At 35.7% G+C, this 14,804-nt stretch overlaps 1 protein-coding gene across 5 annotated transcripts in view; it reads left to right on the top strand.

The window, feature by feature from the left end:
* Nucleotides 1-7,696: 7,696 nt before the first annotated feature.
* dclk2a (doublecortin-like kinase 2a) overlaps nt 7,697-14,804 on the top strand; it is a 113,736-nt gene continuing 106,628 nt past the window's right edge. For all 5 annotated transcript variants that reach the window (XR_008837826.1, XM_056457677.1, XM_056457659.1 and 2 more), the window contains exon 1: nt 7,697-8,478. Coding sequence is in view for 4 of the 5 variants with exons in the window: in XM_056457677.1 (XP_056313652.1) it covers nt 8,082-8,478 (397 nt within the window). In the remaining variant the exon portion in view is untranslated. The remainder of the gene's footprint in view (nt 8,479-14,804) is intronic.

Raw genomic sequence — 14,804 nt, 5'->3', positions numbered from 1 at the left:
AGCAAGCGATTGCTCCATGTTTTAAATTTCTGTCCAGAGAGGTCTTGTTTTGATCCTCGATTGGTCTCACGCGGTCAAGTGATGCGATTTCGCAGGTCAGAGTTCACCAAGCTTGAACTTTGCACCGCATCGAACTGCGAAACTTAACGCATGACCCCACGTTTCCGGTCTGACACATTTGCGTGCGTATGAATGGAAGTCTATGGGGAGAAAAACCCAGTGTGACCGCAGCTTTAGTGTGAATACATCAATGCGTTACGGAGATATTGCCTCAAGTCTATTTTTGCAACATCTTAAATTTGTTTGCAAGTAAAGCTACGGTCACACTGGGATTTGTGTGTGCGAAATTCTGTCGTACGGCGCTGCGAAAAGGGGCGGGATTAAACAAGATAATTAGACATTTAAAAAAGCGAGCGATTGCTTCATGTTTTAAATTTCTGTCCAGGGAGGTCGTCTTTTGATCCTCGATTGGTTTGACGCAGTCAAGTGATGCGATTTCGCAGGTCAGAGTTCCCCAAGCTTGAACTTTGCACCGCAGCAACCTGCGAAACTTAACGCATGACCCCGCGTTTCCGGTCTGACGTATTCGTCTAGGTATGAATGGAAGTCTATGGGAGGAAAATCAGATCCTCTAATCAACTTGAATTCAATAACTTTTGGTCAGCATGGTCTGTAGATCATGTGAGTCAGTTTTGGTAAAAATCAGACAAACGGCCTAGGACGAGTTCGTTCAAATAAGTTTTGTAAAAATTCAAGATATATATTGAAAAAAATTTAATGACGGAAAATGACGTCATATGGTGCGTTTGAATCAGCTTGAGCCAAGGAATCAGAAAAAAGAATTTTGATTGTGGTTTTGAAATTCGTTGTAGTTGAAGATCAGACTGTACTCTATCAGTGTGCCAAAGTTTGCTCATATGCCGCAAATGATTCATAGGGCTGCCATAAACTCCCAGAGCAGAAGAAGAAGCCGCAAGAATAATAATAAGAACCGTAACGGATACAATAGGTGCTTGGCCTCTAATAATAATAATAATAATAATACCAATAATATTAAATACAGCATTAAAAACAAGATGATAAACTAATTAAAATGTTAAAAACTAAATGTTAAAAAAGCCACAACATAATTAAATAAATTGCTATAAAATATTTCAATGGATGTAATTAAAAAAACTAATATAATTAAATAAATGTGGCAAATAGAGTGGGAAAACAGCAAGTTTAAAGTATTGCCAATTAAAGTACTTCCTGGCACTCACATACTAATTAATTCAATGCAATCTGGTCCCTGCAAACTCTCTAAATGTCTGCGAACCGTCTATAGCTATACAGTAAATAACCCCCACATTAGTAACCCTGCATGCATGACTTGACAGTCTCAAACACCCTTTCCTTTCATGTCTCATAAACATATTATTAATGCAAGCATGTTCTCATCTGCTTGAGCAACCACCATATGTGTCCCAGGCTCATGGCCACTGCAGACATGATGTTATTTCTCAAGGGAGAGTTTTTTTTTTGTGAGCATCATATGATCTGATGAGCCCAGTGAGCTTGTCCTGATGTGTGCGAAACCTTGGATCACTTTTGGCCACAGATGAGACAGAGGCAGCTCGGTAACTAATGCGCCCGTTGACAGATTGATGGCATATTTAACAGGCAGATATTTTACTTGCTGCTGAAGTATGCCATCCGCCAAAATGTTCATTTGTAGTGAAGAGCACTTTACACCGATCCAAGGCCACCTCAGAGTTATGGGTCGGTGAAAGGTGTGTATCTGTTTGTGTTAGTGAACTAAACATGAGTTAAACCACATCTGATGGCATTAGAAAAAAAATCCCATTTAATTATGTATATGTAAATAATAATCAGCAAAAGTCAATTCTGTTTGCATTGTGTGTGTGCGCGTGTGTGTCTTTTATTATGGTTTCATCTCAGGGAGCAAAGCTCACGATGATTCGTCTCTGACATCTTAACCAGTGATAAATAATTCTGTTCAAGATGTATTTGTGTCAAGTTAGTGTACTGTTCACAGAAGTCATGTTTTCTGGTCCTTTAGTTGAAGTTAAGCATTAGTGCACCATCACGTGGCAACAGACGGAGTTGCAGTTATCCTCCTCACCAGGGGCGGGTTTAGTGATTTGGTGGCCCTATAAGAATTTTTGGCCATGGGGCCCAAAAGTTCTAAAATGCACTTTTTGTACATTAATTTATTTTTAATTGATTTATTTTGCTATTTTTTTTTCTTATATCCTTCTTATATATTTTTATTTTCTTTTCTTATATCTTATATTTTTTCTTATTTGCAATATCCTCCTTTTCTACATTTTGTCTTAATGCAAAAAAATAATAACAACATGTAAAGCATCTTGTAAAGCTTTTTAAATTATTTGTTTTTCTTAAAATGAATTCACAACTAAAAATGATATATAAACTATTTTGTTTTTAAAAATAAATCTTTACCTCATGATTGAGGGTGGGGGACACATTTGCGCATGTAATAAACATAGACTGTAAAATATAGGTAATAAACACTTTTTTGGACTATTATGAACTCGGAATGAGGGAATTACTTTTTAACAATACATTAACGTTACTTGTGCTGGTGAAGGTGCAGATGAGAGGTTTGCACTGTATGTGCTATGTTTGGGGGGTGATTCTGTCCCCTGACTCAATGTGTCCACAGTTACATATGTTATTTTTGGTCATTTTCAAAAACATGAGGCATGACTTAGGCATGACTCTGCTGAACAGTGCAAGTGCATCACATCAGTCTCTCTTGCCCTTCTGGGTGCAGCAGACCAACATCCTGCTCCTAATGCAATGTGAGAGATCTGGGTCATGGGAAATGCATTCTTTTTTCCAGACATTGCCCACTTGCTTGCACAGCTGCTGCTGGTGGAAGCTGGTCGGTCTGGCTAAAACACGTGCTGGCATTTATGGAATAGTTCAAAACTGGATTAAGGAATAAGAGGAATAAGACGCTGGTGTTTTTTAGGACTGTAATATATATATATATATATATATATATATATATATATATATATATATATATATATATATATATATATATATATATATTCATTCATTCATTTTCTTTTCGGCATAGTCTCTTTATTAATCTGGAGTCGCCACAGTGGAATGAACCACCAACTTATCCAGCACGTTTTACGTAGCCGATGACCTTTCAGCCGCAACCCATCTCTGGAAAAAAAAAAAAAATATATATATATATATATATATATATATATATATATATATAATTTGATGCTGGACTGCTCCATGGTTGAGGGATGTGGATATTTTATTTTATAATATCATTATATAACATTACATTATTATAATAATATTATATTTTACTGTATATTAAATAATTTTTTAATATGTAAAAAATTTATTTGTTTGCCTCTTACTATACAAAATTTGCTAGAAAATTATGTTATGTATAGTTTATAGGTATAATTTATACTTATAGATATTTAATAGGGGGGGGGGGGGGGGGGCTCAGATTTCCTGGGGCCCTAAGCAGCTGCTTAACTTGCTTATTGGTTAAATCAGACACAACACAGTACAGTACATGTTGCGAATATGCAAATATTGCAACTTCATAGTTATATAAGGACAACTGTAACACTTGTCTTACGTTAACATGCCACTGTGAATTTGTAATTATTTCAAGTCATCTTGGCGCCTTGAAAAACTGATGCCCCCAGTGGTGCTGGCTCCTTGATTGAGAACTACAGTTTTTTTTAAGGATATTAGATTGTTGCACATATAATAGAGTATATGTATCTTATGCAACACAGTACAGTACATGCATATATTGCAACTTCATAGCTATTTAAGGTCTACTTGAACACCTGTCCTAGGTTGGCACAGTACTGTGTTTAAGTTACTAACATTTTGTTATTGCATGTATATTTGTTGCAATTCCATACATTTTCTACTTTTCTTGACATTCTGTGTAATTTGTACAAATTTGCATATAATGAAACATTAATTAATTAATTAACAAAGCATTTTACTTTTCTAAATAAAACATGTCATTAAAGGGGTGGTCAAGAGTGTATTTTAAGATTTGCTTTTGTTTATAAGATGCAAAGCAATGTGTGCTTATGCCTCATTAGTTGAAAATCACGTTACTTTTTCATATATCTTACTTTGATTATATACTTAACTAACAAAAAAGATGCTCACCCTTAAGAGGCTCTGATTGGTCAGCTAACATAATGTGCTGTGATTTGCGGATTGGCTTCACTTCACCTGGAAAAGCACCACGCCTGATAGCATGCGCTTTGCCGTTGTGTAAATACTGTCAGTTAGAGTAGCAGCCATATCAGTTTGAGCCTGAATCACACAGAAAATGACTCCTATGCCTGCTCTCTAAAATTAAACCTGACAAGTGTCTTTCACATTTATTCGGAATAAGCATGTGTAAGTAATATGAAACGTTCAAATATCTTTTGCGAGTTCGTTATTTTAGATATATAACGCAGGGAAAGCGGCCGCATAGAGACACTGCAGCGCTGGTAAAGACTGTGGTTGTGTACAGCAGTTTGACTGATAACCTCTGGTCGAGCCCCTTCGTTGCGAGGGGTGTATGTGCATGGTGAATGTGCGTTACCTGAAGCGTTTGTGATCTCACTAACCCGGATGTATTTTTGTAGTAGCCCTCAAACTTCGTTCGCTGTAGGCTTTGCTAATTTAACTCTGTAAAAGCTAATGTCTCCCTTTGCGATGAACTCTGAGCATATTACATTTAGAGATGTTTTTTTTATGTTCACACATCTACATCACACATGAACTAAAGTTTAAAATATGATATCATAGTGGACCACCCCTTTAACACTTTTTGCTTATTTATAATTATTGTATAAAAAGCAGTTTCAATGTAACTAGCTAGTTAGTAACTTATATAGTATTTTTAAAGATAGTTTGAAAGTAGCTTAAATTAATTTAACTTACATTTTTTGGCTTTAACTCAATGTTACTCAGCCATGTTTCTGGAGGCCCTGGTCTGCACATTTTGCATGTCGCCTTTGTCTCACACAACCATTTCAGGTCCTGACCTGGAGCCTGGAGTCTCTGCTAATGAACTGATTAGTTGAATCAGGAGACATACAAAACATGCAATGTGTGGAGCACAGGAACATGTCTGAGAACCACTAACTGCTAGCTTAAAGTTACAGTTTCAGAGTAGCTTCCCATACACTGATTTTAATGTTCTGAGTTACATCTAAATGCTTCTGATAAAACACAAGTTTTAGGGATCTTTGGACAATTTTTATCAACACTAAGCCACCTGGAATGCTATGCCTGGAACAGGGTTTTCAATCTCAGTTCATGGAGGGCCACAGCTCTTCACAGTTTAGTTTATTAGCTTTAACCATCATTTAACACACCAATTAAACTAATTGAGTCTTTAAGACTTATTTGAATCCTACAGGTAAGTCTGATGGAGCAGTATTTGAACTAAACTCCTGGAACAGAGCTTGAGTTCCCTTGTTTAATAATGATAGAGTGGATTCACTAAAATGCAAAAACAAGTTAGGCCTATTTCTGAGAACCATTATTCTCCTGTGCATGCGCAGTTCGTCCACTAGATGGCAGGCTCTGGTGGCAGATAGTATCAAGTAGGCTAAGGTCTGCTGGCAATGGCATCATGCAGCACAACGCATGTTCACCGCAAACTTTTATTGTGGCTCGTCCCAAAATACAGGTATTTTTTACACCGCATGCACTAGCCTTAACTTTCTACAGAGAGAGATAGGGGTTATGTTATGTTATGTTATGTTATGTTATGTTATGTTATGTTATGTTATGCTAGCTGATATAGCGATATTAGCCACGTAAAAAAGATAAACTTTTGTGTAAAGCTATTATTGTTTTATTTTAATGTGTGTGCATTAATCTTATTAAAGGAAAGTAGGCTATTTGAACCTTTTTTATTGATGAATTAAGTGAACCAGCCATTTATTCACTAATTCAGATAAAATGCACTCACAGAACAGTTTACAAGTAAATCCTGCAGGAAACATACAAACTTGGCAAAATATTTAGTGAAAATCATTTATTTATGTAGTTAATGGTTGATGATTTGTTTGGGTATTTGTAGTGAAAACCATTACATATTCTGTGTCTTTTTCTCAATGGTTTTTGGTGATTATGTAAAACGTGGCCTCAGGCCTTTCTCTTCAGAGAGAGAAATCTCTCTCTGTCTCTCGCTCTCTCTCTTTCATTTTGAGAAAGGGATTCTTCTCTCAGTGGCAACTGTTATTGTCTTCAGGATTTCCTCTCTCCGGGGCTTTTCTTCCCGTTTACTTCCTTTCATGCAGGCTCAGCTGTTTTCATTCATCCCATAATTCATTAAAGAACTGCCATGTCAGATTTTATCCTAACAACGTCTAGGCAGAAAGGCCTACTCATCACCAAAATATCACATATTTTGCTTAATCTGTCTTGAGATTTTAGAATCAGCTTTTTCAGTGTTGCGACTGCTAAAATATTTAGTCTAATAAGCAAAATAAAAGCTGTCATTTTGTTTTGTTGTTCAGTTTTTATTGGTTTCCTTATTTATTTATTTATTTATTTATTTGTTTGTTTGTTTATTTATACATTTTAATTGTTTTCATTTATTGGTTGGTTGGTAAAGGGATTGGATGAATATACACTGCTGGTCAAAGGTTTGGAAGCATTTAGATTTATATTTTTAAAAAATGCAAATAGAAATTAAAAAAATAATAAATAAAAATAGGTTTTCTATATGTGAATATATTGCCATTACTAGTTTTCATCCCATAATTCTTCAGAAATCATTTTAATATTCTTATTTAATAACTAGTGCTCAATTATTAATAATGGTTCTTATCATTATTAATAATATTAATAATTATTATCAGCTGTTAAATTTTATTTTATTTTGGGATGATTTGATGAATGAAGAGATCAAATATCTATTTAAAATACCGTCATTTTTAAAAAATGTAATGTGTACTTAATAAATAATAAAAAAAAAAATAATTATATATATATATATATAACTTTTTGATTACTTTTTGATGCAAATTAGTTACATTTTAAAATAAATTCTCACAGAAAACATTTATTTTAAAATAAAGCATTACTTTAAAATCAATGCTATGTTATTTTTAATTCTTAATCATACTGTATGCTGCCTTAGAGCACAATATGGCTTTTTATATCCTTTAAGAAAAAAAGGTGTAATTGACAACATTTTATTTTAAATTTGGAATAATTGTCATCACACCTTTATAAAATAAAGCAAATATTCACATTTCAAAGCTGAACTCATATTTCATGCTTAATGTTTAATAATGTTTTCATTTTATACCCCGCATATTCTATTCATGAAGGGACAGTGTTTTTTGGGAGCCACTGTGGTTTGTTGTGCTACATGTTGTAGCTTTCTAATTTTCTTTTTGTATTGTAATCATTACATTATTAGGACATATTTTTAAAATAGTTTTATGAATGAATTTTTAAAGAATTTTTACATTTCAAGTTATCTTGGACCCTTGGAAAACTCATGCCCTCCAGTGGTCCTGGTCCCATGATTGGGAACAACTGCGTTCATACGAATAATAGATTGGTGATTTTAGGACCCAGAGGAGGAGCAGCTCTTATCCTCTCAACAGCGGCATTGATGTAGGTGTGTGCTGAGTGTTGGCCTGATTAAGCTCCAGTGGAGGATGCAGAGAGCAGCGGACGGTCACGCGTGTCCAGCATGCGCACATACGCGGGTCTCATCTCATCATGACCGGGACTCACCCCAGCTATAGCGACAGCCCTTGAATTATTCAGTTCCTGTATTTTTGGACTACTGGTGCATTAATTTGTCATCATATATATTTTTAAGAAGTCTTTCCTCTGTAAAAAGTTGAAGAGAACAGCTTTCGGACTGGCGTTTCACTGATTTCGTAAAATAAAAAAAATGCATGCTGTTAGTTGAAAGTGCAAAAACGGAAGAAAGACACGACCGACAGCTGCTGAAATAGCTAACAGCACACAAAACAAGCGTATTTATTAAAGAACCAGCGCTATCACTTGAGGAAATAAACATGTCCAGCAGGAGCATCGAGTGGGAGCACTTCGAGGAGCGCGAGAAGGGTCACCGGTCCCCGCGGGGCAGCGGCGGCTCTCATTCCGCCTCTCGGGGAAATGGGATCGTGCCGAGTCCTGCTCACAGCGCGCACTGTAGCTTCTACCGCACGCGCACACTGCAGTCGCTCACCTCGGAGAAGAAAGCGAAAAAAGTTCGCTTCTATCGGAATGGCGACAAGTACTTCAAGGGGCTGGTGTACGCCGTGTCCGGTGACCGCTTCAGGTCTTTCGACGCGCTGCTGATGGAGCTCACGCGCTCCCTCTCGGACAATGTCAATTTACCGCAGGGAGTCCGGAGTATCTACACTGCAGATGGAGGAAAGAAGATCACCAGTCTGGATGACTTGGTGGAAGGTGAGGTTGATTAAAGTGGAAGGCAGACACTTTTGATTGTTTTCCCCCATGGGCCATCCAATCAAGCCCTGTTGGCTTTATCATACTTCTAGTATCCTAACTGTTTGTAATGTTAGTGTAGTTAACCCTTCCAAAACACTGGACTTTCAGTTCAGAGTGCAAATTGTGATAGTTAGTTGGAATGTTAATAAAATAAAATACAACCAATTTAAAAGTCATTATATAATTACATAATAAAACATTACATAAAAACAAACAAACAAGATAAGTCATTTAAAGTCACAAGTATAACTGAGGAGCATTTCTTTCACTGAACACTCACTTGAACTTAGAAATTGAAATGGAACATTTTAAAAGCATAGTTTAGCAAAATTAAAATATTGTAAATTTTTATTGCCATTTGTATTCTTAATAAAACCATTAAAAATTATGTTGTTTTAATACACATAATAAGTAAAAAACCACAAGGGATCATCTCATTTTGGAAAAGGGCATTTCATTGTATGTGGAATGGATGAACAAATACATAAATTAAATCGTAAACAACATAATATCAAGTATACAAAGACAGGAGTGTAATTTTTGGTGAACAAATATTTTATGCAAAGCCAGCGGTCAATCATAATTTAAGCAAAGAATGCATATTGTATCTACATTTTGTAGGTGTTATATGCAAGAATCATATTATTTTATCATTTTGTCCACCGCTGTATTCTATATTATTTGCTTTTTCTGTGACCCATGTGTGAACAGTTTATTCCAAAACCTTAAAAAAAACAATATCTACATGTAAAGCTATAGGAACCGAGCGACAGTTTTGCTAGTCAATTTAAAGGGATGTGACAATTATGTCTACTTCCATGAACATATCTTCAATTCTATGAAACATGAAATAAATTCCTTTAATATTCAAGCTGCAAAGAAAAGAGATTAAATCAAGCTGTTTTGTACATTTATGATAATTTTATATAAATATATATATTGAGTAGTGTTAGTTGCTTTATCTGTCAACGTGATGCAAGTAAATTACAGAGCTTGAGCAAACATATCCTTATCATTAAGATCAGATGCTTTCTTAACTGCTGTTTTCTTCCCACTGTCAGTTGCTTAAGTTTGTTCTGTTGTTGAGAAGAGGGCAACACATATTTACATATTTATGTAAAGTCACTCTTAAGATGGGCATGATTTTAAATTTTTTTTGCTGATGTACAAGCTCATACATGACTTTTTTTCAGCCTGATCTTACAAGGAAACTTTTATGCTTTGTCAGTTAAGTGGTTAATTTATACAATTTTGTTGTACGAAAATGTTCAATTTTAAAAAGGAGACATGGCACCCAACCACGCCCCTAAACCCAACCGTCTTTAGGTGATAACAAAATCGTACTAAATTGTACGAATGAGATCGTATGATTCCTTTGAATTAACCACTTAATGAAAAAGTTATGAATTGCTGTGAGATTATGTTGGATTTTAAAAAATTTAATCGGGAGAAGCTGTGTCGAAATCCTTCATGTTTGTACGGTCGTGGTTCGTACCATGTGTGATGAATTTACAAGTCAAGAATCTTAAGCTCCTGATAATTTTTTAACACGTCAAAAAAGTTTGGGAGCAAAGTTGAGTGAGTTCAGTGAGTGTGTGTGATTGAACAAGCTGATCTGTCAATCAATCTGAAGTTGACCTGTCCGAAGGATAAACTGTAACATGTATGTATGTGTAGCAAACATTCACGACTCGGCTCATTATTAAGCTCTTATGAGAGAGAGAGAGAGAGAGTTTGCGGTTTATATGGATTGGTTCTATTTTATATGAATGTTAAGATTGTTTTTTGACCAAATGAAACCGCTGTATGTCTCACTATAGAATATTCACGGTGTTAACGCATCTAGTCAACACCTTGGATTTTAGGAAAAGCGTTTCAGACATAGACATCATAATACTTTAGGAAACATGGCGCAGAAATGATGAGGTCACTCTTTGTTCCCCAGAATACCATGACATATCCATTTAATCTAAAAAACATGAAAAAATAAAACAGGGTAGAGATTCGGGGGGCACAATGATCTGGCACAAACTTGAAATCCATATATATATCAAATTAATTAAAAAAGAAGAATCTGATATCTGGCTCAAAATCAACAATCAGCTCAGTCAAACTAAAAAGTACATATTCTTATGCCCTCTTTACATTCCTCCATCCGAATCTCCATACTATAATAAGAGAGAGAGAGAATTTATGAAAGCAATGTCTTTCTCTGTTTTTATGCAAAATTCCACATGATTGCTTAGGTCATACCAGGTCATAAAATCTTGTTGTATATCACTTCTTCAGAATGCTTTTCACTTAAACTCATTTGTGTCCAGTAGGGCTGCCATATTGTTATTGGCCGATAAAAGCTATTTTAAATGTTATCGTTATCAGTCTATCAACTTATTTAGTCCAATATCTTTTTAAGCCAATAAATTAGTTGTTGGTCCACTAGTTGGACCTTTTCACATGCTTGCTGCCCAACCACTGTTTTATTATTTCAGTGGCATTTTGATTTCAGTTAATGTTCAGTGACTTGGCTCTATTTACGCTTATTTTTTTTGAGGCAGTAGATTTTATTTACATGAAAGAAAGTTATCCATTGAAAAAAATAGTTGATTAACAAACTTTCTGAAGTTAAGGATTTAAAATAAAATAAATCTGTTGTCCATTGTATGGGTTTGACTTTTGTATACAGTATACCATAGGTCTTAAACCTAATTCCTGGAGGGCCGCAGCTCTGCACTGTTTGCTCCAACCCTAATCAAGCACAGCTGATCCAAATAACTGAGGTGTTCAAGACTACTAGACCCTAGTAGATCAGCTGTGTTTGATTAGGGTTGGAGCAAAACTGTGCAGACCTCCAGGAATTGAGTTTGAGACCTATGGTATATATGGAGCTATATATCGGTATCGGCCTCCAAATGTAAAGCGTTATCGCTTATCGATATTGATCAAAAATTGGTGCATCCCTAGGAATGAATGCTCATATTTTCTTCCGACCATCATGTTTCATAGCATGTGCTTTGCCCTGCAGTCAGTATATTTACGGTATGTATTGAATCTGCTCACTGCAGTTCACTTAATGGCTACCCTTGTTGCTTACAAGGGAATTCCAGACCCTTTAGCAATGTTCTGCCAAAATACACTGTCATAGACACATTACAGTATGTATAAAATAATAAAAATGATCCCTAATATTAAATTCTTTTAAGAAAAGGCAATGTAGAATTCATTAATAAAGTTAGTCATATTGAATCAATGCTATTTTAGATATACAAGTCAAAATGTACGACTACACATGCTAAATTGACTAAATAACCATGCAAGCCCAAGTCCAGCTGCTTTGCTTCAGCATGTGAGATTGTGACGCAGAATGACTCTGTGTTTGCTCAGTGATGCAATTGTACAAGTGCTTTGCATTTGAAGTGCCGAGCTCAGCATCTCTTCACGCCGACTGAGGGCTGGCTTAGTTCTCTTTTGTGTTACAAATCTGTTTAAAGTCTTACACGCACTCGATCAAAGCTATGAATGGTGTTTTCTAAAGATCCCCAGCAGTAGCAAATTCTACTGTAGCTATAGTGACACAGCTTGTTGTGTTGGCCCACTAAACTTTGTTAAATGAAGGGTACATTGGGGTCCCATCTGGACATCAAGGCAGGACTGGTTATGGAAGGGTGATGGAGGGTTCATAACCCCTGTGGTTGTTACAGCCCACACCTGAGTCCCATATGAATGACATCAATACAACTACATTCATGTCTGCCCACACACGTATTACGTCAAATAACTGCCATCTGATTTTGGGTCAGTTTTACACCAGTAAAAGTGAGCCCATATGGAGTCTGCTCGAGTAATTAGCCTTTTGTTAATTTCTCTGCTTAAAAAAAGCCAAGAGCCTCAGGAGTCCCTCCCTTCCTCCAATTTCAGAGGCAAACGGAGTGAAATTGAGATTTTATGATCCGGTGGCTGCTTGAAAGATCTTTATGTTGCGGGTGAATGGTTTTAGTTTTGGGTCAGTGGTGGAACTAAACGTTGGCTATATTCCTGATAATTTATTAGATTGAAGTATTATTTATTTACCTCACATTGCTTTTTTGCATGTATACGTTGACAATTTATTTATTTTAATCTATTTAATTAAGACTGCATGCTAAAACTGATATTTTGCATCCATCAGAATAATTTAGACTGCATCCCGAACATGACATATTTTGCATTCTATCAAAGCATGGTTAAATCTCACATCTTTTTATATTCTCTCAAGTGAATAAACAAACGTTTCATTCACACTAGGTGAGTCATCTGTTCTCAGTTCCCTGTTCTAGCTATTCAAATGAGAAATATATGATTTGTCTTCCCAGTTTGAAGTCTACTAGTCTCACCAGGGAATGTACACTGTGCTACTGAGATTTAAGTGGATTTCAGATTTCTCTGAATTCGTCGTGGTGGTTATGTAATGAAGCTCAATAGTTTGGTGTACATTGAACACACACGTAGGATTGAGACCACAGACCCATATTTATTTGTCATCCATGGTCATTTTTTTTTCAAATATAATCTCAAACATTCATTCATGAAGCATTGATGTAGAGATATACTGTAGCTGAGGTTACGTAAAGAAATAGTTCACCCAAAAGTGAAATTTTGCTGTTAGTTTATTCACCTGCTTCGGGCCATCCAAGATGTAGGCCACTTTTATTCCTCAGTAGAACATTAAGAAATATTTTTAGATCTTTAAATGTTCTCGGTTAGCTTCATAAGACCTCATTATATCATCCGGAGCCACATATAAGAATGTATTTGACTTTCAAAATGCTGGAAGCTGTTGTCTTGCTTTACCAAGGACTTTGTTTTGAACTTTAGAAATCTAGTTTCAAGGCCCCAATAAACAAAAAAAAAGCTTGTTCTTCCTTTTAGACATTTTGAAACTAAATGGAAGAACAAACTTTTTTCATTTTTCGTTTGAGAACAAAATTTAATTCTAACAGGCCGAGTAGTTGAACACGCATCACATTGTCTGTGTGTACTGGTCTACTCCGAAACACCACAATAAAGGCAGCTGTGAGAGAAGAAAAGTTTCATAAACATCCGTAAAAACCAGCTCTGCTACTGGACTAGGGCTATGCGTTTCAGGGAAAATATCTAGTTGCAATTTTTTCAATAGATATTGCGATTGTGATTTGAGATTTAATTTCGTAGTCAAGATTTAGCTCAATAATCTGTTTCGTAGCTATTACTGCTAAATGTCAGTGAGTGTTAGTTAAAAAAAGAAACTGAAAAGATATTAACTTCAACTTTTATTCAAATTTGTTTTTAAATGTTTGGAAATTAAACACTCATTTTTCTCTAGGTCAAAGATAGAATGACCCCACCTTTCTGTAAACATGTTCAACTCAAATTAGGGAAGATAATGTAGCTTATTATACAAACAAAAAATAAATATAAAAATACAGAACACTCGCATGGCTAACATGGCTGATAAGAGGCAGATGTTAAAAGTTCTTATTGGGCTGAACGAAAGTATGCATTTAGATGGGGGAAATTAAATAATACATATATTTCATATCGCAGCTTTTTGCGATTCGCTAATCGCAACATTTCAAATCACGATTGCGATTTGATTTGATTAATTGTGCAGCCCTGTACTTGACTCTCCAGTTTTTGTTTACCTGATCTCCATGGAATGAGAAACTAATCGGGGGCAGAAGTTCCAAAATGTTCCAGAACACACCCACCAATTAAGTAAATGCAATGGACCAGTGGTAGCTCAAAGGGGTTTTGAAGTCAAAATGCAACTCCCCCAAAACTTTGCTTTGGGGAGAGGTTTCGAATGGCCAAAACAAACTCAAAAATAACTTAGTTTTGGCCGAATTTTGTTCAGAACAACATTATTTCAAATAGTTTTTAGATTTCATTTGAAGTATATCGGGGCCTTTAAGGTTCTACTGAAAAAACAATCACTTACTGTATATCTTTTTAATAGTCAGCAATTGTTTGGAGGTGGCATTAAATCAAATCAATTTTATTGTCACATCAGCAGCAGCAGATGTACTATGATGAGTGAAAAGCTCAGGTGCTGTCTCCAGACAGCGCAAAATACAACAACATATTCCAAAAAACAAAGCAATATACTATTAGCAATGTTGACAGTAATATGTAAAAGACAATAAATATGTGAAAGACTATGAATATGTTAAGAACACACATTACACGCATGTACGTGTAATGGAGGCCAGCTAGCAAAGTGCTATGCATGTAAACCTCACTCCTCTGACCTCTAAAAGTGCTCTAATGAG

This window comes from Danio aesculapii, chromosome 1 (genome assembly GCF_903798145.1).
Source record: "Danio aesculapii chromosome 1, fDanAes4.1, whole genome shotgun sequence".
NCBI lineage: Eukaryota > Metazoa > Chordata > Actinopteri > Cypriniformes > Danionidae > Danio > Danio aesculapii.
Note: the sequence above shows the minus strand (reverse complement) of the source record. Positions and strands in the feature narration are given on the sequence as shown.